This window comes from Astatotilapia calliptera, chromosome 16 (genome assembly GCF_964374335.1).
Source record: "Astatotilapia calliptera chromosome 16, fAstCal68.1, whole genome shotgun sequence".
NCBI lineage: Eukaryota > Metazoa > Chordata > Actinopteri > Cichliformes > Cichlidae > Astatotilapia > Astatotilapia calliptera.
The window spans coordinates 36,875,615-36,898,600 of NC_137437.1; the positions used below are offsets into that span (position 1 = coordinate 36,875,615).

Genomic DNA, 22,986 nt, shown 5'->3' on the forward strand with positions numbered 1-22,986 from the left:
ATTAAAAAACACTATATCGGATTCATATCGGTATCGGCAGATATCCAAATTTATGATATCGGTATCGGTATCGGACATAAAAAAGTGGTATCGTGCCATCTCTAATATTTATTGAAAAAAAACCTTCCTCCAGATATATGAATGAATCTTTTCTTATGGACTGAATATGGAACAAGCAAAGCTTAATACTAAACAACATATATATTAGCTGTATAATACCAGTAGTCCAGCTCTAATAGTAATTTGGTATGGCTTCGCGGGCCAGAGTTTGACACCTATGTTTTAGAGCATGTGCAGCGCCATCTTGTGCCAGTGCATTGTGTGACGTCACCCTCTGCCTAGTTTGGATGTTGAACTGGACAGAGAGTCAGAGAGAGGCGGCCTCATGGAGGAAGCTCATGTTGAGCCTGACGAAGAGTTTTGGGAGAGTGGCGCTGAGAGCGATGATGCAGATGTAGAAGTAACTGTCTCTCAGGATCAAAACAGCATCGCGTCCATTCATGAGCTGGGGAAGCTAATCAACAACTGACAATGAGGAAATAATGTGGGTTACAGTTGCTCCCAGAAGAAATGGTAAAAACAGCAACAGTAACAGACGAAACTCCAAACAACACATTATGTTACAGGTTTTAATATTAATGAGTCAGTGTCAGTTGTTGATTTGTCCTGTTCTCATTGTATGACGAATTATGATGGCTGTTTGGTAGCCGTTTGCATACTATGCACTCTCTCTCTCTCTCCATATGTGTGTGTGTGTGTGTGTGTGTGTGTGTGTGGGGGGGGGGGGGGGGGCAGAGGGAGTGTTCGCCCAGGGCGCCAAACAGGCTAGGACCGCCACTGCACAGAAATACTTACTGAAGTACATTAAAGCTGCACTTCAGTAAGTATTTGAGTACATGTACTCAGTTACAATCTGTCTGACCCCTCTGAACACCATCGTTGACCTGACAGCATCGTGGGTTACAGTCAGATTCAGTGTTGGACGATCCAGGAGCACAGATCACTCAGAAGGAGGATCTGAGCTTGTTGCAGCGACAGTGAAGGCTCCTCCCCCTCCTCAGAGGGAGGGGCTATCAGAGGAGACTTGTTATTGAGGAAGAGCTCAGATATCAGCTGAGCGTTAACACACACGGACACACGGACCAGAACAGCCGCTCCTGACACCGCGCATCTGAAGGATGGTGTGACTGATCATCAGCGGTGAGTCCGACAGACTCTGGCTCAGGTCTGAACCCGAGACCAGGCTTCTCACTTCCGGGTTACCTGCGGCTCTGTCAGGGTTACTCCAGGGATTAGATCGAGCCCACAGTTGAGGGCCTGGCTCTGGCTAAACTCTGGATTAACCCCGAGAGCCAAACCTGCGGCTGAGAGACAGCCCAGATTAACTCCCACCTTTAAAGATAATCTCGGTCTAATCTGAGTGCAGATGGTAAACAGCGCTGATTTGGTCTCACCTGGATTTACGTGCCAGACTTTGAACTGGTGTAAAGGAGCTTCCGGAGCGCCTGAACACAGCGACAGTCTTTCTTCAGCGATCAGTGAAAATTAAAGAAAGAAATAAGTAATGAAAAGATGACTTAAAACCAAAGCTGTCAGCGTGAACCGTGTAACGTGTCGTTTCTTTAGTTCCGTGTGTGTGGAGACATTTTTCACTGTGTTGGTTTCTCGTGTGTGGCCGCTGCGGCTCTTTACATTATGAACGATGGTCTCTGTTTGCTTCAGCATGTTCATTGATGCCGACCGGAAGCTAAACAGGATTTCATAATAATAATAATAATGATAATAGAAGCTGGGATTATTTTAGGTGTCAGATTAAGGAGCAGTGGCTGGGACCCACATTCATTCTCTGGATTCCTCTGAAGCCAAACCGGCCGAGCGAGACGGTCACGAGCCTGCATCCGGTTTCAGACTCTGACACCATCATCGCGGGGTTCCCACAGCCGGAGCTCCAGATGCAAACGAGCCCGTTAAGCCTGAACCATCAGATAATTACCACAAGATAAGATAAGGACTCTTTACTGTCATTGCACAGTCAGGCATAGTACAGCAGTACAATGGAAAAACTCCCCCGTCGGCACTACGTACAACACCACGCAGTAACTTAAGTTAGTAATAAAATGTAGAATAAGTGTATTGCACACTGTTATTACTGCACTTTGTTATAAATATCAATATTATTATTGTTGTTACCCCCCAAAAAGTGCCAATCAGGTCAGCTTCTGACAAAGACATGAACGGACTGTTAATTTGCATTTATGAGATGTAATCAGCATTTCCTGCACCGGCAGGATAATTCAGGGTTAGGGGTCAAACTCGGGGACGGTGTGGCGGTGTCAGAGCCTGCTGGCTCAGATATGATTTCAGTTAAGTCTGATCCTAAGTCCCGATGTTCTCGGGGAATGGGACTCACGGTGGGTCCGTTAACTCACTCGAGTTCATGTCGTTCTGTTTGCAGCCTGTCGGTACGTGGCGAGGAAGATCCGGGCTGCGGCGAGAGGAGAGGAGCAGCCGGAGAAGCCGAGCACCGCGGGATGCAAGCAGGCTAAATGTGAGTGTGGTCAGTGTCCTCCAGTGATGTATCGGTGTCAGTCGACCTCAGAGGACAAAGAGGTGACGCTCAGGTTCGGTCAGAGATCCTCTGCAGACTCGCCTCAGACTCTGTTTACTGTGAGAAAGCGGCGCTCAGAGCTGCAGCTGCGGTGAGAAGGATGTGGTGAAGCTCTCGCAGCTGTTTTAGACTGTCCTCTTTTCTCCACGCCGCCGTGGCCAACGAGGCGCCTCTGCAGCGCTGACAGAGGAAATCAAGAGAGCCTGGTGAGAGCGTTCGCACAGAAACTTCACCACAGAAACAGAAACACTCTGGGCAGCTCACCTGAACAGAAGCTGTATTTAAACCCTGCGGTGCGCCTCACTGCAGAGGAAACCCCGTCTGCGCTCACAGACGCTCTTTGGTGCGTCATGTGGACGTTTGAGGTTTGGACCAGCAGCTCCAGTCCTGCAGTCCTCGCCGCTCCGTGTCTACGTGACACGACTCCCAGAGGGGCAACCTGTGTGGAGCTTCGACTCCACTTCAGCAGAACCGCGACCTTTGACCTGCAGACACAAAGAAACGCCTGTTTCTGTGCTGTGGAGCTGCAGAGCCGACACTCGGCGCTTTTGTGAGTCTGATGGCGACTGAGCAGCAGAATCACCGGGACCCAGAGACAAACGGTCCAGCACAGGAGCAGAGCTGGACTCACCTGAGCACACCTGTGTGAGGAGAACAGAGACATCAGAGCTCCGACTGCGTGAAGCTGGAGGAGCTTCAGGCTGACGTTTTTACAGAATAAAAGCCTCTAAAGTTAGAACAGTGTCAGACAGGAAGTTCTTCCATTTTAAATAAACTCTTTCCTGTTCTCCATCTCTCTCTGTCTCCGCAGCTCGCAAGGGCGACAGGATGAGCAGCGAACCCGCCCTGATGACCCCGCCCACAGAGCAGGACGTCGACGTGCTGCCGAAGGAGAACTGCGGGTCCTGAAAGTAAGCCGAGAGCTGGAGGGCAGGGAGGTCCAAAAAGCATCCCAATCAGACGCCGTGCCAAATCAGACGCTGACTCTGACCTCGACCTCTTCCTGCTTCCGGCTCTCGGCGCTCTTTCGGCTCCTCCTTCCTCACGTCTCGGAGCGTCAGCAGAGAGGATGAAAGGCTGCTCACCAATTCCCCGCTCGAGGACCTGAGCAGCCCTGATGACCGTGGCGGTCTCTGCTGACGGCGCTCTCACGCCAACCGCGCTTCTTTCTGTTGTTGCTTTAATAAAAACCGTTTTAAACCTGAGCCGAGTCTTTGTGTCCCAGTGAGACGCCGCACAAACAAACAGCAGCTGGCACAGCGAACCTTCACGATGCAGCTACTCTAGCTTCACAAGCTTTACAGCAACGGTGGCAAACATACGGCCCGTGGGCCAGAAGCGTCCACCCAGAGGGTCCAACCACTGCTTATTTCCATCAAGTCAGGAAGAAAGATAAATATTACATTGAAAAATTCAGTTATTTAATGTAAAGAAAGAAAAGTCTCTTTGTCTTTATAATAAAACAGTAAAATCTGTGAGGTTGTGTTTAAAGGTCGATGAAATCCTCACGAGCAGCTGAACGTCGTTCTTTGTTGTGTGATGGTTTTACAGGACCACGAACACGACGAGCATCGGTCTCGTGACTCAACCCCCAAACTGTCATATACAGATTTCAGGTGTCAGCCTGTTAAAGGTGGTTGCCATGGATTTGTGTCCCACAGTGGCTGATGGACACAGATGGACTCCACAGCTCAGCCGTGCGCTCCTCACGGCCCTCCTGCTCCATCAGCCGCGGGCGTTTGCTGATGCTTTGGGTACGTCTGGAGCTCTGAGAGGATTCTCAGTCTAAGGGTCAGAGGTCATCGGTAACAGAGAGACATGCATGTGTGGGTAATCGGCTGTGGATCTATCACCATGAAAACTGAACATCATGAAACTCAAACAGTAAATCCTGATCTGACTCCTCCCACTTCAAAGCTCTTCACTGTCCCTCAGAGAGGAGGCGTGAACCTCCCTCCACTCTGAGGCCCGCTTCAGGTGGACGCTCTGAAAACTTGCACCTGCACAGCAGCTTTAATGATGAGCAGGTAAAGCGACAGGCGAGGAGGGCAGTCACATGACAGCCTGTAACCAGTGAGCACGAAGACAGGAAGGGTCCGCCCCCCTCACTGACAGGTGTAGGTGACATCATCAATCTGTCAGTTTTATGTCGTGTGTGTGTGTGTGTGCGCGCCATGTTTAGGCATCTTCAGGTTAAGAGCCTTGGTGTCATCCAGGCCATTCTACTTCCATCTACGTAACATTAACAGATTGCTTCCTTCTCTCTCCACCCAGTCTACGTCCATTCTTGTCCACAGTCTTGTTACCTCCTGTATCGACTACTGCAACTCTCTTTTGCATGGTTTCCCCCAAAAATCCCTCCATCAGCTTCAGCTGGTTCAGAACTCTGCTGCTCACATTACCACCAGAACCCCTCCTACCAGCACATCACCTGTTCTTCAGGAACTTCACTGGCTCCCTGTGAAAATCCAGATAATATTCAAACTTCTTCTGCTCACCTTCAAGGCCCTTCATAACCTCGCTCCTCCTTACCTTGCTGACCTGTTAACCACCACCTGTTCTGCCCGTTCACTTCGATCTTCTTCTTCCATCCAGCTTGCTGTGCCTTCCTTCCGCCTCACCACCGTGGGAAGCAGAGCTTTCAGCTGCTCTGCTCCCAGAAATAAGAAACACTGGTTCTCTCCCAGTTTAAATCCCAACTCAAAACTCATCTGTTCAAATCTGCATATTCACTGTGACTCCACTGTTTGTTAATGTTATCTTTACTAAGTGTTTTATCCTATTGTAAAGTGTCCTGGGGTGACTTGAAAGGCGCTCATAAATAAAATGTATCTTTGTGAGGACCAAAAATTGGCATCCTACTATACTTGTGGGGACCCGCAGTCCTGGGGACAAAGGGTCGTCCACATGAATTTGAAGGTTTTAGTGTCGGGGTCAGGTTAGGGTTATGTCAATGAGATGTCCTCACTAGCATATGAAAACGAGTACGTGTGTGTGTCAGTTCTGAACTCACTTCCGTTGCTGGATGCGTGAGGCGCCTCCGAACAATCAGGAGGAAGCAGATTCAAATCACATCAGGGCGGAGTTTTTGTCACAGGAGGACATGTTTGGTCTCCATGGTGATGGGTCTGCTGACAGGATGCTGCAGCGTCCATGTTTGTGTGTTTGATGAGCTCCGAGCTCACGGCTGGGATCATTAACTCGGCGTCACAGCCTCAGCGTTCATGTTTTTAATTATTAAAAAACACGTTTTGGAGAATACAGAGCTCGGCGCGCACACGCACACACACACACGCACACACGTACAACAATCAGCACGGCGACAGGACACAGTCTGTGTGAAACACTCATGTTTTCCTGAAATGCTGCTTTAGTCTTTTTACAGCTCAGTACTGTTGAGCCACCGTCATTTCCTTACCTTTGATCCACATCCCCCTGAAGGTCTGTAAAAGGTCTTCTTTGGACACTGGCTGCTCTTACACTCAGGTTCAGTCCAGTCTTTGTACCAGAGGAAGGTTTTTTATTAAGGGTCTGAACTCTGACCTACAACTCATTCAAGCATCAAAGGCTCCTAACAAAAAGATGAACCAGAGCCGTGTCAACACATAACAGACATGAACACAGAACCAGCCCATCCACAGCAGGTAAACAAGGAGGACCTTCAGCTGATCATCTGCTGTTCACTGAAGCCTCCTCAGAAATGCTCTGAGTAAGGACGTCTGTGAGGAAGACATCCTTACTGAAGGCAAACAGATGAGTCCAGATCACAGCTGTGTGCACTCACTGCTCACTTACGCAGCACACAGTGGGGACATGTTCACAGAGACTTGTGGGGATGATGTGGACGCTTGCTGATGTGTTCTTATTCTGTGTTTTGAAAAGACACGATTATTCCTTCCAGGTGAGTTAGAGCTCATCCTAAGATTAAACCATGAGTGACTGAATCTGTAGGAATCCTGTTTTTAAACACGTACGCCGTCTGACCTCGCCGTGCTGCTGAGGAACACCAAGCCTGGTCCAGAGTGAGAACCACAGCAGCATCCAGACTGTGAGCCAGCTGATGTTCAGTTCATTCAGCCGCAAACATAACGAGCACATTGGCATCGAGCGGGGGTCACGTGGAAAAGCCTTCTGCTCCGTAAGAAGCAGTAAGTCTCATGGAAATCTGCTGTGTTTCTTTCCAGCCACAGCACGTAGCAGCCATGACTCAGTACTTGCTGAGGTGTCCTGTCTGCAGCCGAGCATAGCTACGTCTAAAGATACGACTCGTGACTTTAGGAAAAGCACTCGCACACATGAAGTCAGTCTTATTACAGGTCAGACTGTGGAGCTTAACGCCCACCAGCCACGCTCATGTCTCGCACAGCTTTCTCGCTTCCATGTTGACAAAACCATGATGGTTTATTTTATCACCCTGTCATTTTTCTTTGGTGTCACAGTTTGGATATTTATCGGTAAAGAAAAGAAACTCAGTCCAACGGGCCGACAGAGGAACCACAGCAGGCAGGTGCAGCTGGTCCGTTTCAGTTTTTCCTTCTGGTCCCAAAACGTAAAACAGCACGTTTAAAAATGGCTTTGTTGTAGCCGCCGTTACTGAGACGGACGAATGAACGTTGTGTTTGTGTGTAGCTGTACTGAGAGTGTGTATGTGAGGATACACAGCTGCAGAACAAAGCTACCTCCATGTAGAAATAAAGTAACCTGAGGCTGAAAATGACACCAGAACTGGACTGAAGGTCAGAGGAACAGGTGTGATGGAGAGATGGATCCACATCATGGTCAGTGTGTACGAGGAGGTCAGGAGGAGGTCCAGCAGTGAGCGTCTGCAGCCATCTGTGAAGCACGGTGGAGGCTGTGTCATGGTTTCAGGTTCTTTGATAAACTGATGAATTACAGAGTCTGATCCACCACGCAGGAACATCTGGAAACATCATAGTGATGCCAAACACAAAGCACACATCAGTGATGGATGCGCCTCCTCAGAGCTCAGCTCCACTGAAGCAGTGTGGGATCATCCTGACAGAGAACACAAGCAAAGGCAGAAACATCCAAAGAAGAGCTTTGACTGTCCTTCAGGAAGCCTGGAGAACAGTTCCTGAAGATCCTCACAGAAACTGCAGCCTCGTATTTTTACCTGCTGACGCTCCATGAACATGTCAGCACACGGAGCTCCACTGAACACAAACACAGAGATCCAACAAACCACTGAAGTAAGGTCTTTGATTTTGTGACGCGTCTGGCAGGTGGTTGCACCATGTTGGTGTTCACTGATTGGCTGGTTTCTCCAGCCTGTGCTGAGCTTCACGTCTCGCCTGCAGAGGCCTCTGATCCATCCAGCTGCAGGAAACTGAAAACAACGTTTCAGACAGAAAAACTCGACGGCCTGAATCGAGCACGGGGACCGACTCCATCACCTACACCTGCTCCTCCGCCTTGTTGGGGTCCACGTCAGCGGCCGGTACCACCTGCATGGGCTTGCAGCAGCCGTTGCAGATGTACTTGAGGAAGCAGAGGTACGCACTGCCGGACATGATCACCGTGATGATGATGATGATGGTGGCGCCAAAGGCCGGGGAGATGGCGTCTTCCAGGACGGACTTGAGGCCTCCCACGGTGATCCCACCGTTCCCGCTGCCAAGAAGACTCTGATCAGGCTCGGTCATCCCCTGACCTGAAACAGATAGAAGAGGTCAAAGGTCAGAGGTCGTCTTGTGGCGGTACCATCACCTGTTCAGGAGTTCATCCAGACTTAAACCTTTAATGACAGCAGGTGATTTGCACACCTCCAACAGCGTCACTGTTGGTTTGTCTGCAGGCCGTCTCACCTCACACCTGCTCGCCATAACACGGCGTCTGTAGCTGCAGGCGGGGCTCTTCTGTTGTATGACCGCGGTAACACAGAGCTGCTCAATGAACCACAGGTGAGAACCTTCTGTTCTCTGTACTGAGCTTTAAAGAGGAAACACTGAACACATCGAGGCTAATTTACCCCACTGAGCTCTGACTCTGACACACATGTAACTGCTGTGAAGCTGGATTTAACAAATAACAGCTTAAAGTTATAAAAACATGTTTCTGTCAGTACGAACGTGACGTCAGGTGGTTGGTTGGCTGCAGCTAACAGCCTCTCCTCTACACTGTCCTTTACAAACACCAACATCACGGCTAACAGCTGGATTTCCTGTTTCAGTGCAGCTAGCGGTGTGTGCGCGGGGTGTGTGTGAGGGGTGTGTGTGAGGGGTGTGTGCGAGGGGTGTGTGCGAGGGGTGTGTGCGCGGGGTGTGTGGCATCCTCCACCATGCTGGTGGCTTTGTGGATGCAGTGGGTGTAATAAGTGTCTGTGATGGAGAGAAGAGAGGCTCCAATCACAGACACCGATCACACACGAGGAGCGTTTTTTCTTTTCGTCTCGCGCTGCTTTGAATTCATTTCAGAGACTAACAGCAGCTGTGGGTCTCCCTCACTGACCTGCGACTCACTTTAATGTTCTTGTGTTTTCCTGCCTCTGCGCTAAAATGAAACCACCATAGAAATCAGACATTTCTTTGTTAGCGATCAGATATTCTTTCCTGCTGTGGATGCACACGAATGCATCACAGCACAGCCGTCAGTGACGATAAATGTAATCACGTTAGGACACGCCCCTCCCGATAAAAGCAGAGGCTGTTTGCGGAGCATCACTGAGCAGGAGCAGAGCTCCTCCAGTTCAGAGTGTTGTCCTCCCGGAGCACAGAGTCTGAGCGCTGACCTCAGAGGTTAGAGGCAGCGAGTGAAAAACACTCAGGCCCCACATGTGACCTCCATCACAGGAACAGCAGTGCAGCGCACAGACTCCACATGATGCGCGACCATTGCTCACCTGTCTGACTACACACCGCTTCAACCAGGATCTTTATTGGACCCACCCAACCAACACACCCAACCAACACATCCACCCACCAACCGTCAATCTAACCATCCATCCATGACATCCAACCAACCTATGGCGCTGTTTGTGCCACTATTCTGAGCACACGTGAAAGAAATTTGAGTGAATAAAATTCATTGCTGCATGTAAACAATGTATTTCAGTGTTTGCTATCACACAGACACACACACACAGGCAGACACACACACACACACACACACACACACAGACAGGCAGACACACACACACACACACACACACACACACAGACAGGCAGACACAGACAGACACACACACACAGACACACACACACACACACACACAGGCAGACACACACACACACACACACACACACACACACACACACACACACACAGACAGACAGACAGACAGACAGACAGACACACACAGACACACAGACACACACACACACACACACACAGACAGGCAGACACAGACAGACACACACACACAGACAGACACACACACACACACACAGACACACACACAACAGCCCCTCTCATTCAGTTTTTGCATTTGCTCTGCTCAGATCTCTGCGGACCTGCTCGCAACGTCTCTGCTCCTGCGTGTTCAACTTTTTCTGTACAGCGCTATATTTGTGCCACAAAACAGACTTGGATGCAAAAATTCTGATTGGCTGTTTTGGTCTCCAATCAGCTCGCTAGCCGCTGTAGCTAAATCCAGGCAAATAGAGTAATATATCAAACTCCGCCACTACCTCGTTTGAGTTTTGGACTAAATGCATTCTGGGATATTTGCCCATTTTTTTAACGTGCGCTCAGAAGAGTTGCCATACCAACCATCCAACATCTACTTTTCATTTTCAAAGCTCCAAAAGACTCAAAAACAGCTAAAACAAAAGTATTTTTTCTTTGTTCTTTCTGTGCTGTGACTGTTTCAGCCTGAGCTTTAATAACAGAGGAAATGATGAGCGATGGGTGGAGGAGGTGGAGCTGCCTGTGGATGAAGTCTGATACCATCTTTCATTAGACTGTCCACGGCTGGTGGACCAGAGATAGTTTCTGATAAGACGTCTGGCGCTGGCACACTGATTATCTTCAAAGAAGCTTCCTGCACATCTCTGGATTTGTCTCGGTTATCTGTGACGGACAGACATCGTCTCCCCTCGTGGGACAAAACAAACAGAACTTTTATGAAAATGGTTGGCAGAGACGCAGAGACCCGGTCATGTGATCTTCCTGCTGAGATCGGGTGGAAAGGAAAATACTAATCCTGCCTCGAGGTTCAGATTCATCTGTTCTCCTCATTAACAGAAAAGCCGCCCACAGGCAGCAGGTCCTCTGTGCACGCAGACAAAAAGCTGCTGCCTCGTTAAATTCATCCTGTGATTGCCGCTGCCCTTCACACCCTGTCCTAATGAGCAGGCGGAGGCTGAGAGACGACGCAAGGCTGGAAACTCATGTGCAATCCAGTCATGTCCTGGACTCATGCGCTGATCCACACTTTAAACAAGGAACAGAGCCTGAAGCAAGCTGGGACCAAACACCACTCGCAGGAAATGTTTCCACATTCATGATCCGGATGTGTGAATTTCTGGAAGGACTTTTTCCTCATTCTGAACCAGGACAAACTGGATGTTTGTACTCCTGCTTCAGTAATAATCCCCATAATGTGAAAGATAAAGGCCATCCTTACTGCTTCCACTCAGGTTAACATCAGCCAGCTGCTGTTAATGCACCGATGAATGACCAGCAGCAGTGTGAGGACCTCTGTTGCAGCAGGACTTCTGTCTGCAGCATTCAGGGATGTTAGCATGATGCTACAATCCTCCCAGGAGTTTACATCCCTGCAGATTCACCATCTCGTCTCCACCTCAAACTCTACAGGCCTCAGTTAGCAGGTTAAAGGTCAAAGTTCAGCACAGACTGAACAAGTATGGCTGTTTGGAAGTGCTCTTCACACGGGAGCTCAGCTCTGCAAAGGTGCAGCTAAACAAAGACTTCTGGAACAGACGAGACCGAACAGCTCATACAGCCGTCAGCCCGGCGGAGGAGGGACGATGATCCAGTCAGAGTATTCTGCCGTCTGTCGACCAATCACCGGACAAAGAACCCGAGCACAGCAGCATGCATGAAGCGGAGCTCAGAGAGCCGTGCATAACGAATGCTGCAAAGCACAAAGAGCTGAGGCAACGCTGTGAAGGAGAGTGCAGCAGAGTCATGTGACAGACTGATGACATCACACTGAAGCATCACTGCCACTTCCTGCTGCTGGATCGTGAGGTGGCTGTAATCACTTTTAGCTGCTGAAACATTTTCAGTTTCTTCCTGTGAAACGCGTCAATAAATAACGTGCATTTATTTCTTATAGAATATTATATGAACACTTTCGGATCACCTGACCTTTTCCTGGCTCTTTATTGGGCTGTTCTCACTGAGCTGTGGTGTAAAGTGGGTTTTTAAAGCAGTCACATTACAGGCTGATGCTGCTGGAGCACACCGCTCAGGTGTGTGACTCTAACCTTTAACCTTTACCACTCACAGATATGTGAGGTCAGCAGATGGAGGAGGAGCTGAACGCTCAGCGCAGACTGAAGCGTCCTTCGAGCAGACGCTGCCCTCCATCAGCGTGATGACATCATGCCTTTCCAGTCCAGCTGTTCACAGAGTGCACTCACAAAGCTTTCAGTGGTAATTATGAGATGTAACGAGTCAGCGATCACAGATCTGCCTCCGTGCTGAGTGTGAACGTGTCACGCAGACTGCTCGGAGGAGAGCAGCCATCACTGCGAGCGCTCAGTCCGCCCGTCATCTCCACAAAGGAGGTGGGGTCAGTGTGGTGGAGATGAAGGTGACGGAGCAGACTGAAGCCTCGTTCGGTTTTTCCTCACGTTGTTTTGTCCCAGTTCTAACGAAGACTTCCCAAAAACAGCAGCCGGTTCCTGAGAGTGGAGCGAGAGTGGAGACTGCGCTGGTGTCACAGATGAAAGGAGCGAGTTATCAGCTCACAGATCCATAGCAGACGTATCCATGGTAACAGGTCAGCTGATGTTAGCTGACATTCATCAGAAGAAATACGTTTGATTTGATTTGATGAGGACGCTGCACAGAACTGACCCCAGCACAGCCTCTCGCCCACGACTCGGGCTCCGTCCTTCACTGATGTGTGTTCTGCATTCTCCACCTCCTCCACCTCCTCCTCTGTGGAACACCATCTTTCACAGCAGTCTGAGCCACACATGTGATTTTCAGCCAGCCTGATAAACTGTGAGGAGACAGCAGATCAGTAAGAGCATCATTACATCTCATTTTCATTCATGTGGACTCTGATCTCAGATCAGCTGCTCTGCAGCTGCTGATCCAACAGCAGCTTCATCTCGTCCTCGCTGGAGGACGCGTGAGAGCAGGTACAGGCTGTGGCAGCACATCACATGATCTGGATGTAACTGTGTGTGTGGGAGTTACGCTGATGAGCATCAGCTGGCAGCCTTTAAGCAAACGCAGCAGGTTCAGCTCACTCTGTGAGCATCGACGACCAACCTGGACTCATCGGAACAACAACGTGCTTCCAAAACTGACGCAGTAATAATAATAATAATAATAATAATAACAATAATAATGGATTGCATTTATATAGCGCTTTTCGAGACCCTCAAAGCGCTTTACAATGCACTGTTCAGTCACTCTCACACACTGGTGGAGGCAGCTACAGGTGTAGCCACAGCTGCCCTGGGGCAGACTGACAGTATCGCGCCATCGGCCCCTCTGGCCAACACCAGTAAGCGGCAGGTGAAGTGTCTTGCCCAAGGACACAACGACCAAGACAGAGAGAGCTGGGGATTGAACCGGCAACCTTCCGATTACAAGACGAACTGCCAACTCTTGAGCCCCGATCGCCCTCCACCCAGTGCCTCCACCCATCCCCATCGAGCCACGGGGCCCAGACAACACCAAAATACACAGATGACATCAGTGTTCACGTCTCACCTGAAAGAAGAACCCAGACTGTCTGCCGGACGCTGGGACAACAACCCCACTTCCTGTGCTGTGAACTCTGACCCCCACAGACAGTCTGACCAAAGCTTTGTGATCATCAGCTGATAACAGGGCTAAAGAAGCGCTCAGACACCAAACACCTGCTGACAGAGACATCGAAAGATTTCACCGGAATCAAAAAGCAGTTTGAGATCCGAGCGAGCATGCTCCCGCCAAAAAACTAAAAGTCACGAAAATATGTGTCATGAGAGCCGCTGTGTCAGGTGTGAAGACCTGATGGTCCACAGCTGAACACAGGACACACCTGAAACACGCGCCTCAGACCCACAGCTGCTTCTAATGTTGTGGCTCTGTGTCTGTCACATCCACGCTGCACACAGAAGCTCCCACCCAGGTCCACCCGCGTCAAACTCAGTGGAACAGCTCCCACGGCGTGTCCACCAAATCTGTGCTCACGTTTCAGAGAACCCTCCTTTCATCAGTAACCCCAGGAGGAGGAGAGCGGGTCATACTCACAGCGCACAGCTGGCAGCGCCACGCTGATGAAGAGGAGCGCTGTCAGCGGGATGAAGCGCTCAGCGCACATTTTACACCTCCTGCACGCGCACCGAGAGCCACGACTTCAGAGACACTCCGTGTACACGCGCACACAGCTGTCGCGCACACGCGCGCTCTGGTTTCTCAGTAGGACGTCGTCCCGTCGATCCGGTAACAGCCAGACAACAAGCTCCGAAATGCGCCTGCGCACAGAGACTGAGAGACTGACAGAGGGAGAGAGAGAGGCTGAGAAAGACACACACAGACGCACGCACACACACACAGACAGACACACGCACAGACTCGCACACAGACACAAACACGCACACGCAGACACACGCACACACACACACAGACAGACACACGCACAGACACGCACAGACACGCACGCACGCACGCACACACAGACACACACACAGACACATGCGCACAGGTGATGTTCAGGTGAGGAAAGAAGTCTCGAGCTCCATCACAGGTTTGAACAGAGGCTACAGACTGTATATAAAAGATGGAGGCGCACACCTCAACACTGGTTGGTTACTGAAGTTTGAATATTTGTCACACAGCTGTGAGCCAACGAGCTCGCAGTTCCTCTGGTGTCCAGCAGAGGCAGCAGTGAGTCCGGCTCCACACACAGCAGCTGTTTCTGCCAGCAGCACCAAAGCTGTCATTTCTTTAAATTGTGTTAAAATAAAACCTCGTTTTGCAAAACCACCAAGTGTCATTTTTCTGACAAAAGCTCACAGAATATAAAAAAACAGGTTTTTATTTTGTTCTGTTTTATATCGTATGTTATTCTTTTGATCTTATTCTTTTGTTTTTCTTAGTTTTTGCTGCGTCTCACTTCACTCTGTGGGACTAATAAAGGTTCATCTGATCAAGAATCTGAGCTCGCGGTAACAGCAGCTCGGAAACACTTCGCTCCAGCGGCTGACACTGGATAATTCATTGTAGTTTCATTCAAAACTGCAAAAACATCCAGCTCTGAGCTTCCTGTGATGACATCACTGTCGGACCCGAGCTCAGGACCTGAAGGGTCGTGCTGTCGCCTGTGTGCCGGGCGGTCTGAGGTTAGCACGGCACAGTAAGCAGATCCATTGTTTCTAAGCGGCACAGACGTGATGAACTTCAGCACTCGTGTTGATCCTGACACATCAGCTTTGTGTTTCACAGGACCAGATACGATCATGTCGTGATTGTGTCGAACCTTCCTGAACGGCGTTTTGTCCTTCGATCACACAGAGACGAGTCGCTTACTAAATGTGGAAAAACTGAAGCGAGTAACTTTATTCGAGTCACTCAGATACAAACACAGATGCAAAGAACATAAAACTCCAAAATAAATTTATTTCCTCATCAGTCCGTCACCGAAGGCTCAGAAAAAGTCCGAGGCCACCACTCGTCGTTTGGGCGTGCTCTTTGGGGCGCCGCCCTTCTTTTTGCCGGCTGGTGTCCTTTTCACGTTGGCGCTCAGCGGTGTGGGCGGAGCCTTCAACACGCCGAATTTGGGTTTCTGCTGCGGGTCGAAGGGAACTCGTGACGAGCCGTCAGGACTCACCAGCAGGCTGCGATCCGTCTTCTTGAACTCTGCACCAATCAGAGAAAACGAAAAATGACTCCAACAGGAACTCGTGATGAAGACGTGATGAAGCACACAGACCCACAACATGTTAGAGCACAAAACACCATCAGGAGAGCAAACAACAGGTGCACAGGTGAGTGCTGCTGTTCACCGCTGTTACTGAAACGGTCTTTGAAGTGGATCCACCTTTGCTGGACTTCATCACTTAATCAAAAAAACTAATGTGAGAATAATGTGAGAGTGTGTGAGTGAGAGTGTGTGTGTGTGCGTGTGTGTGCGTGTGTGTGTGTGTGCGTGTGTGTGTGTGTGAGAGAGTGTGTGTGTGAGAGTGTGTGTGTGTGTGTGTATGAGTGAGAGTGTGTGTGTGAGTGTGTGTGTGTGTGTATGAGTGAGAGTGTGTGTGTGTGTGAGTGTGTGTGTGAGTGTGAGAGTGTGTGTGTGAGTGAGAGTGTGTGTGTGTGTGAGAGTGTGTGTGTGAGTGAGAGTGTGTGTGTGAGTGAGAGTGTGTGAGTGAGTGAGAGTGTGTGAGTGAGAGTGTGTGTGTGAGTGAGAGTGTGTGAGTGAGAGTGTGTGTGTGAGTGAGAGTGTGTGAGTGAGAGTGTGTGAGTGAGTGAGAGTGTGTGTGTGAGTGAGAGTGTGTGTGTGAGTGTGTGAGTGAGTGAGAGTGTGTGTGTGAGTGAGAGTGTGTGAGTGAGTGAGAGTGTGTGTGTGTGTGAGAGTGTGTGTGTGAGTGAGAGTGTGTGAGTGAGAGTGTGTGTGTGAGTGAGAGTGTGTGTGTGTGTGAGAGTGTGTGTGTGAGTGAGAGTGTGTGAGTGAGTGAGAGTGTGTGTGTGAGTGAGAGTGTGTGTGTGAGTGAGAGTGTGTGAGTGAGTGAGAGTGTGTGAGTGAGAGTGTGTGTGTGAGTGAGAGTGTGTGAGTGAGAGTGTGTGTGTGAGTGAGAGTGTGTGAGTGAGAGTGTGTGTGTGAGTGAGAGTGTGTGAGTGAGAGTGTGTGTGTGAGTGAGAGTGTGTGAGTGAGAGTGTGTGTGTGAGTGTGTGTGTGTGTGTGAGTGTGTGTGTGTGTGAGTGTGTGTGTGTGTGTGTGTGTGAGAGAGTGTAAATGTTACAGATGTTGGCAGCTGTTGTGTTTGGGCCTCATGGTTAAAAACAGATATGGTGACGATGACAGAAAGAGGCGCTGCAGGGCTCTAGACGAACTTGTTGCCTGCACTGGTGCGCCCAGATTTTTAACCACATCGCACTTCAGGCATGATGCGTCTGCTGCTGACCACACGGAGACTTTCAGAGTTGCAGAGACTTTGTTTGTTACTCGAACAGTTGGTCACACCTAAGATTTTAGTTACACCATTGAAAGATTGGGTGGCGCTGTAGAGCCCTGCACTCTGACATGAAGCTGAAAACACCTGAAATCTTAGAACCATGACCTACGCTGAGTTTCTTACCGGCTGTCTTGTTGTTCTTGAGGCCAAAGGTCACCTTCTTGGAGTCCGACTTTGGCGTCTGAAGCTTCTGTGGAAAACGAATCAGGCAGCAGGTGAAACCTCAGCAGTGAGATCAACATGTCTGTGAATTCTTTCATTATTCAGTGTGATGTCACTTCCTGTCTGAGCGGTTGGAGGTCTGGGAGTGGCTCAGAGAGGAAGCAGCTGTGACATCACCGAACTGTTTCCTGTCTGAGGTTCTCTCTGCTCACCTTCCTGCTGGACGCCGGCGTGCCCGGGCTTGCCTTAGTCTTACAGAAGAGCGGCGTTGGTGCTTTGGCGTTGCTCTGAAACGTGATGAAGTCCGACTGTGACCCTCCGGCGCTCTTCCTCTTCTTCTTCTGTGGTGTTTTGTTGCTCGGGGGCGTGGCCACGTCATCCTGAAACAGAACATAAGGTTAGAGAGCGATCACCTCGCGGCTTCTCGACCATGTCTCTCATCAGACACTCACGCTGGTGCGTCGGGATTTCTTGGTGGCGGTCTCTTCTTCTTCTGCTGCGATGCCGTTCAGGGTCTGCAGCTCGTCGGCCTCGAACTCGAACACCACGGGGATCTTCCTCTTCTTCTTCCTTGCGGGAGTTTCTCTGTCCGAGGACGCCACCGTGTCACCTGCCTTACCCCCAACCTGCGCCTCAGCGGCCTCCTGTGTCACGCTCTTCTTCTTCTTCCCTGGTGTCTTCCTAGCCTCCTTTTGGACCTCTTCCTCTTCTGGAGCTTCTTGCTGATCCTTCTTCTGTGGTGTCTCAGCAGCGGTCACGCCTGTGGTCATTTCCTCTTTTCCTTTTTTCTTCGTCTTCTTCTTGGGGAGCTGTGGCTCCTCAGGTGCCTGCTCTTCATCAGCTGGGACGCTCTTCTTCTTCGCTGGTGTTACAGCGTCACTTCCTGCTGCAGGTGTCTCATCCGACTCGGAGCTCCTCACGCCAACAGGCAGCGCTGCTTCAGCAGCCATCTTCTTCTTCTTCTTCTTAGTAGGAGTCGTAAAGTCGCTCTGAGGCGGCGGCGCGCTCACGTTTTCTCTTGATGCCTCACAGCTTCCTGTATCTGCCGTTACGCCCTCCTTCTTCTCTGATATGGGAGCGCGTGCAGACGAAACCTGCGGCTCTGTTGTGGGAGGAGTCTCTGTGCTTTTCTGTTTCTTCTTCTGTGGTTGGTCCTGGTGGTCAGGTGGCGGCGCTGCCTCAGAGTGGAGGGTTCCTGACGGCGTCCATGCTTCTTCTTCTTGAGCCGTTTGCTTCTGTTCTGGCTGTTCTGTGGTTCCCTCAGCTTTCCTCTTCTTCTTCTTCTTCTTCTTCTTTTTCTTGGCAGGTGTTGCCGTGTCGCTCTGAGGCGCTGCCAGTCCTTCCCTGGATGCTTCACAGCTTCCTGTGCCGGCCTTCACGCCCTTCTTCTTCTTTTTGTCTGCGGCGTCAGCGTCCTCCTCTTCCTCCCCTGAGGAAGCACAAACAGATCATCGCTCGCTGAAAATCATCCGTTATGTTTCACGCCGACTTTCATTTATGATCTAAACTCAGAGCGCGAGCGGCGCTCTGGCAGGGGCCTCGAACCAAACAGGTTATCAGATGACATCACGCTGTGTCTGAGCGCCGCACGTTGGAGGGTTTGAGAAGCTGAGGCTCTGTAACTGACAGACCAGCTCAGTCTTTCTCCTCCACGCTCAGGGCGGGGCTCCCCGGCTACGACCAATCAGCAGGTTTCTGTTCACGTGTCTGCTCATCGCAGACATGATGATCACCTGTACCTGCATCGGCTGCAGGTACAGGTGAGCAGAGACGGAAACCTGCAGCTGAGCCTTGCTGAGACGCTTTTTTATCCAACTTGACATCAGCCAAAACAACTGGACCACTGTCACCATGGAAACCAGCTGAACCTAAACTGGATTTAAAGCTTAAAAACGGGAATAGGGATGGGTACTGGTGTCCACCGGTTCTGACATAAACGGTAGTAACCAGACCGAAAAGCAGCGCACATTTTGGTGCTTTTTTTTCCTGAGCTGTGATACACTTTAGATTCTAGCCAATCATTTTACGTTTCCGAGGATAGTAGGCGGGGCCAGGTACGTACGTTCTTTTAGAGCAGAGCTACAGATTAAAAATGCCCAAGGCAAAGCGGTCAAAGTCTGGCTGTACTTCACAGCAAAAGATGCAAACTCAGCAGCAACAAGTGCTTTAAGCTGATACTGTGATGCTGTCAAAGGAGGTAACACCAAGAATCCGATGAAACACCTGGCGACGCATAGCGTTTTTTTAAAAGCCGAGAAATGCGCCGTATTTGATAGCTTGCTGCGAGCCCTCACACCGAGCACATCTACTGCGGGTGTGGTGCCTGTTATCGGACCGGAGTTAGAAACATCACCCAAAAACCCGAAGAGGAGAGTCCTGGCCCCTAGCCCTGCCAGTGTAGCAGAAATGATGAGGATGATGATGCAGCAGCAGCCGTTCTTCTCTGCGTGAGTAGCTTCATGTTGTTCGTGTGTAATTTACGTTGAGTAGGCTAACCACGTTATTACATTAATGCATGTAAGGTGAACTAGCAAACATCATCATAGCTACATGCGGCTGTCTTCTTGTTTGATGGCAGATACTCCCTTCACCCTGGCCAAAAAGGCTAAAATGACCAAAGAAAAAGTGGAAAACAGTTAAACATGAGAGGTTTTTGGACAAAGTTTGTGTTTTTTCCATTCTTTGAGCACCGGTTTGAGCACCGTTTAAGCACCGGCATCGTTTCAAAAGTACCGGTTTGGCACCGGTATTGGATAAAACCTAAACGATACCCATCCCTAGACAGGAACATTTATTTTACTGTCCCCTGATTGGCTTGTTGGCTCAGGTTCAGCACTGAAATCATCTCTGCTCTTAGATCAAACTCCGCCTCTGAGGGACCGTCATACACAGGTGTCCAACATGTGGTCCGGGGACCAGAGCCAGCCCGGTGGACGTTTGTGTGAAACCTGAAGTGAAGCGACTGAAACCTGCCTGCTCAGCTGAAGCAGCGGCAGGAAACATGTGCACCTGTGAGGCCGAGGTCAGCTGACCACCTGCAGCAAAGAAATCCTTCATCAAACCGAAGCAAAAATCAAACAGTTTTCACGTGTTTTTAAATCTCAGCTGGTTTTACTGGTGCAGTCTAAACGAGCTCTGACTCTGCGGCTGCTCACCTGAGGACAGGTGAGCAGGTAATACTGCAACACAGTACTTGCAGGATGTACATAAACAAAACATTGCATCACTTCCTTGTAAATCGTCAGCACCGTGATGATAACGAGTGAAAAGCCGGGTCATCAATGCTTCCTTCACCAGCACCGGCGCCCCCTGCTGGAAGCCACACTTCCTGCTCTCACCTTTCTTTGCTGCCGGCTCCTCCTCCTCCAGGTGACGTCTTCTCTTTTTCATCCTCTTCCTGCTGCCGAACATGTCGTCGTCCTCGTCCGTGGAGACCTCCTCCGGGTACTCGTCCTGAGGAAAGACGCCTGACAGGAGGAGCAGATTGGGGTCAAAGGTCAGAATCTAACTGTGTGTTTGGACGTGTGAAGAAAGGTGGAGGAGCAGTGATGGAGGTTCGTACCTTCACTCAGGTCCCGCAGTCTGAGGGTCAGCACCACCAAAGCAGGCAGAGAAGAAGAACACAGTTACTGTGAGACTGACCAGAGGACACCAACGAAGAAGAAAGCCTGCAGCTTTCTACAAACATTCAACCCTGCAGGCTCCGCCCAGAACAACAGACGGAGCCGGCAGAGGCGCTACTCACGTCTTTATGATCTTGTAGAGTCGCTCCCTGTTGGCTGCTGGCACGCCGCTCCGACCAGAAGCCTCCAACAGTTTGTCCGCCAGTGCAGAGTAATCGAACTACTCCGGGGAGGGGGGGGGGGGGGGGGGGGGGGGGTCAGACAGGAAGTAAAATCTCAGATAATCAGACTCATGTGTCGCTAACATCACATGTCAATACTTTCAGGTTTTAAAGTTCCTGCAAAACCAGCGCCGGCCTTCACCTGCAGCACCGGCCCAACGTCTTCATCACGCAGTGAGTCCGAGTCCAGGTTCTCCAAGTGAACAAACTCATCATCGTCATCATCAGCTTCCTCGTTGGTTTTGTTTCCTGGAAGAATAAAAAGGACCATCTTTAGAAGAGTTGAGCTCAGACAGAGACCGCAGCCTCCTCCTCGCCACGTTCCTTATCACAGCTAACGTGTTCTCGTGCAGCGGCGCCCTCGTTCGACCGCCTCCTCGTGTGGAGACGGCGTCACTGCCTCGGGCTTCGTTTATGTTATTTTAACACGTTTCTATAGAATCGGAAGAAAGTCTCGCGCTGCCTTCAATCAGCTGACGCCGAAGAGCGGCACGTTAGAAATCATGAAGGTACCGCGGAGCAGAGTTACCAGGGATCAGCACCTGAGAGCAGCGAGGGTGGAGTCACGGGCACAGGTAAGCACACCCGTCACCTGCTTAACAAAGACCAGCACCAAACGCACGTCTGCACTTCCTGTTTCTCCTCCGCTCACTTACCATTAAGCTGCTTCCTCCCTGCTTCCATCTTCATCGTCTTTTCATCTCCTTCCTCCTCCTCGTCCCCTTCAGACGCCTGTCCCGAGTCCGAGTCCTCAGACGCCCTCACCTCCTTCATCAGGTCATCGATGGCGAAGGGAGCCTGATTGATGATGGTGCTGAAGACGCTGCTGCAGATCCCGCTGAGCAGAGTCCGACTGCGGGGGGCACAGAGGGGGGAGGGGCACCAGCAGAGTTACAGACAGCAGATCCATCAGCTTCCTGCTTTAAAGGGAGCTGTTCACAGAAGCGAGCTGATTGGCTCACAGACTCACTCTTTGGTTCTCGCCGCGGTTCTGCAGAACGGCTCGATGAGGGTCAGGTTCTGATCGGCGGTGAGCTGCGGACAGGAAGCAGAGGTTATTCCCGCTGTTGCCGATTCACTGCACCCCTCTGTGGTCCACGGTGCTATTACAACCAGCAGCTCACAGGCGAGGTCAGAGGTCGTTTCTTTGTTTTAACAGTACAGTGAGTGATGTCACGTTGTGACCTGAGTGTTACCTCTGCCGCTCCCATGACCGCCAGCTCAGTCAGGTAAAGGTCGAGGACGTGGAGCTGCAGGCCGCTCGGCGCCGCGGCGTCGCTCTGCAGCAGCTGAGCCGTCAGCAGCTCCAGGAACTGAGACACGGCGCTGAGGAGACAGGAAACAGTCACAGCCCGCAGAGCCACAGCAAATGACCAGGGAACAAACCTGTGTCCACTCCTTACCTGCTGTGCCAGCTCCGCCTCCTCAGCACCTCGAAGGTCTGCCTGAACACGAAGCGCACCAGCTGACAGAGAGAGCGAGAGAGGTCAGGTTAGACTGCAGGGAGGCATCAGCTGACTGAACACCTGTAAATCAGTCGCCAGTAGGAGTCACTGATTCATCCAATCAGGAGCTAACACGGCACGGAGCGTGGGAATATCGGGAACGTGCGAGACTGCCGTCACTAACCATGTTCCCAACACTCAGGTGAGTCCAGGTGTCGTACCTGAGGATCAGCACGAAGCTTTAACGTGTTCACGTTACTTTGGTTGGTCACACGTGGTTGTTTCAGCGTTTTACACAAGTAAACACCTGACCAATCAGAGCACTGCATCGTCATCTTTTGTTTGTTTGTTTCTTTCCCGCCTGTCCCGTTTGGTTCTTTTTCCATCAGAATTATTGTCTAAAGACGAGGAAAGTTGCCCAACGGATCTACGTTAGCAGATGGACCATCCCAGCCTCGCCGTAATCTATTTGATTCACCTTTTATTGTTTATTTTATTTTCACTTGCTAAATACGGGACAGACTTGACTGGGGAAAGAAAAACAGCGGGGCAGAGGGGCGGGGATAAAGGGCAAAAAACAAAAACCAACTAAATAAGCAGACAAAA

The 22,986-nt window shown here is 50.4% G+C and overlaps 2 protein-coding genes and 1 long non-coding RNA gene across 6 annotated transcripts in view; 1 reads left to right on the forward strand and 2 right to left on the reverse strand.

Moving 5' to 3' along the window:
• Positions 1-791: 791 nt before the first annotated feature.
• LOC145421036 (uncharacterized) lies at positions 792-3,813 on the forward strand. The gene is made up of 3 exons (XR_013902305.1): positions 792-1,200; positions 2,456-2,548; positions 3,420-3,813. It is a non-coding gene; the product is annotated as an uncharacterized LOC145421036 (long non-coding RNA).
• On the reverse strand, positions 2,504-15,148 carry LOC145421035 (uncharacterized). Of its 4 annotated transcripts, none has more exons than XR_013902303.1 (3): positions 13,797-13,927; positions 6,027-8,279; positions 2,504-3,249 (listed from the first exon to the last, which is right to left on the reverse strand). XR_013902303.1 is itself a non-coding variant. In XM_080290766.1 (3 exons), the coding sequence occupies exons 1-2, from the start codon at positions 14,076-14,078 to the stop codon at positions 8,023-8,025; spliced, it is 327 nt and encodes a 108-aa protein (XP_080146892.1). In that variant the 5' UTR covers positions 14,079-15,148; the 3' UTR covers positions 2,504-3,249; positions 6,027-8,022. The 4 variants fall into 4 exon arrangements, 1 of the variants encoding a protein (XP_080146892.1); XR_013902302.1 differs by lacking the exon at positions 13,797-13,927 and adding an exon at positions 13,484-13,638; XR_013902304.1 differs by lacking the exon at positions 13,797-13,927 and adding an exon at positions 8,392-8,761.
• A 138-nt stretch (positions 15,149-15,286) lies between these two features.
• Positions 15,287-22,986, reverse strand: part of rrp1 (ribosomal RNA processing 1) — an 18,520-nt gene continuing 10,820 nt past the window's right edge. The window contains exons 5-16 of the mRNA XM_080290763.1: positions 22,339-22,400; positions 22,132-22,261; positions 21,906-21,970; positions 21,592-21,788; positions 21,078-21,184; positions 20,837-20,934; positions 20,654-20,673; positions 20,430-20,558; positions 17,544-18,520; positions 17,304-17,471; positions 17,053-17,119; positions 15,287-15,616 (exon numbers count right to left, since the gene is read on the reverse strand). Coding sequence (XP_080146889.1) covers positions 15,405-15,616; positions 17,053-17,119; positions 17,304-17,471; positions 17,544-18,520; positions 20,430-20,558; positions 20,654-20,673; positions 20,837-20,934; positions 21,078-21,184; positions 21,592-21,788; positions 21,906-21,970; positions 22,132-22,261; positions 22,339-22,400 — 2,232 coding nt within the window. The 3' untranslated portion in view covers positions 15,287-15,404. The remainder of the gene's footprint in view (positions 15,617-17,052; positions 17,120-17,303; positions 17,472-17,543; positions 18,521-20,429; positions 20,559-20,653; positions 20,674-20,836; positions 20,935-21,077; positions 21,185-21,591; positions 21,789-21,905; positions 21,971-22,131; positions 22,262-22,338; positions 22,401-22,986) is intronic.

Bases quoted from the DNA above. Each gene is read 5' to 3' on its own strand.
- LOC145421035 (XM_080290766.1), bottom strand. From the start codon at position 14,078: ATGTGCGCTGAGCGCTTCATCCCGCTGACAGCGCTCCTCTTCATCAGC. The intron at 8,280-14,008 runs GTGAGTATGACC...TATCTGTTTCAG, and splicing joins GGCGCTGCCAGCTGTGCGCT to GTCAGGGGATGACCGAGCCT.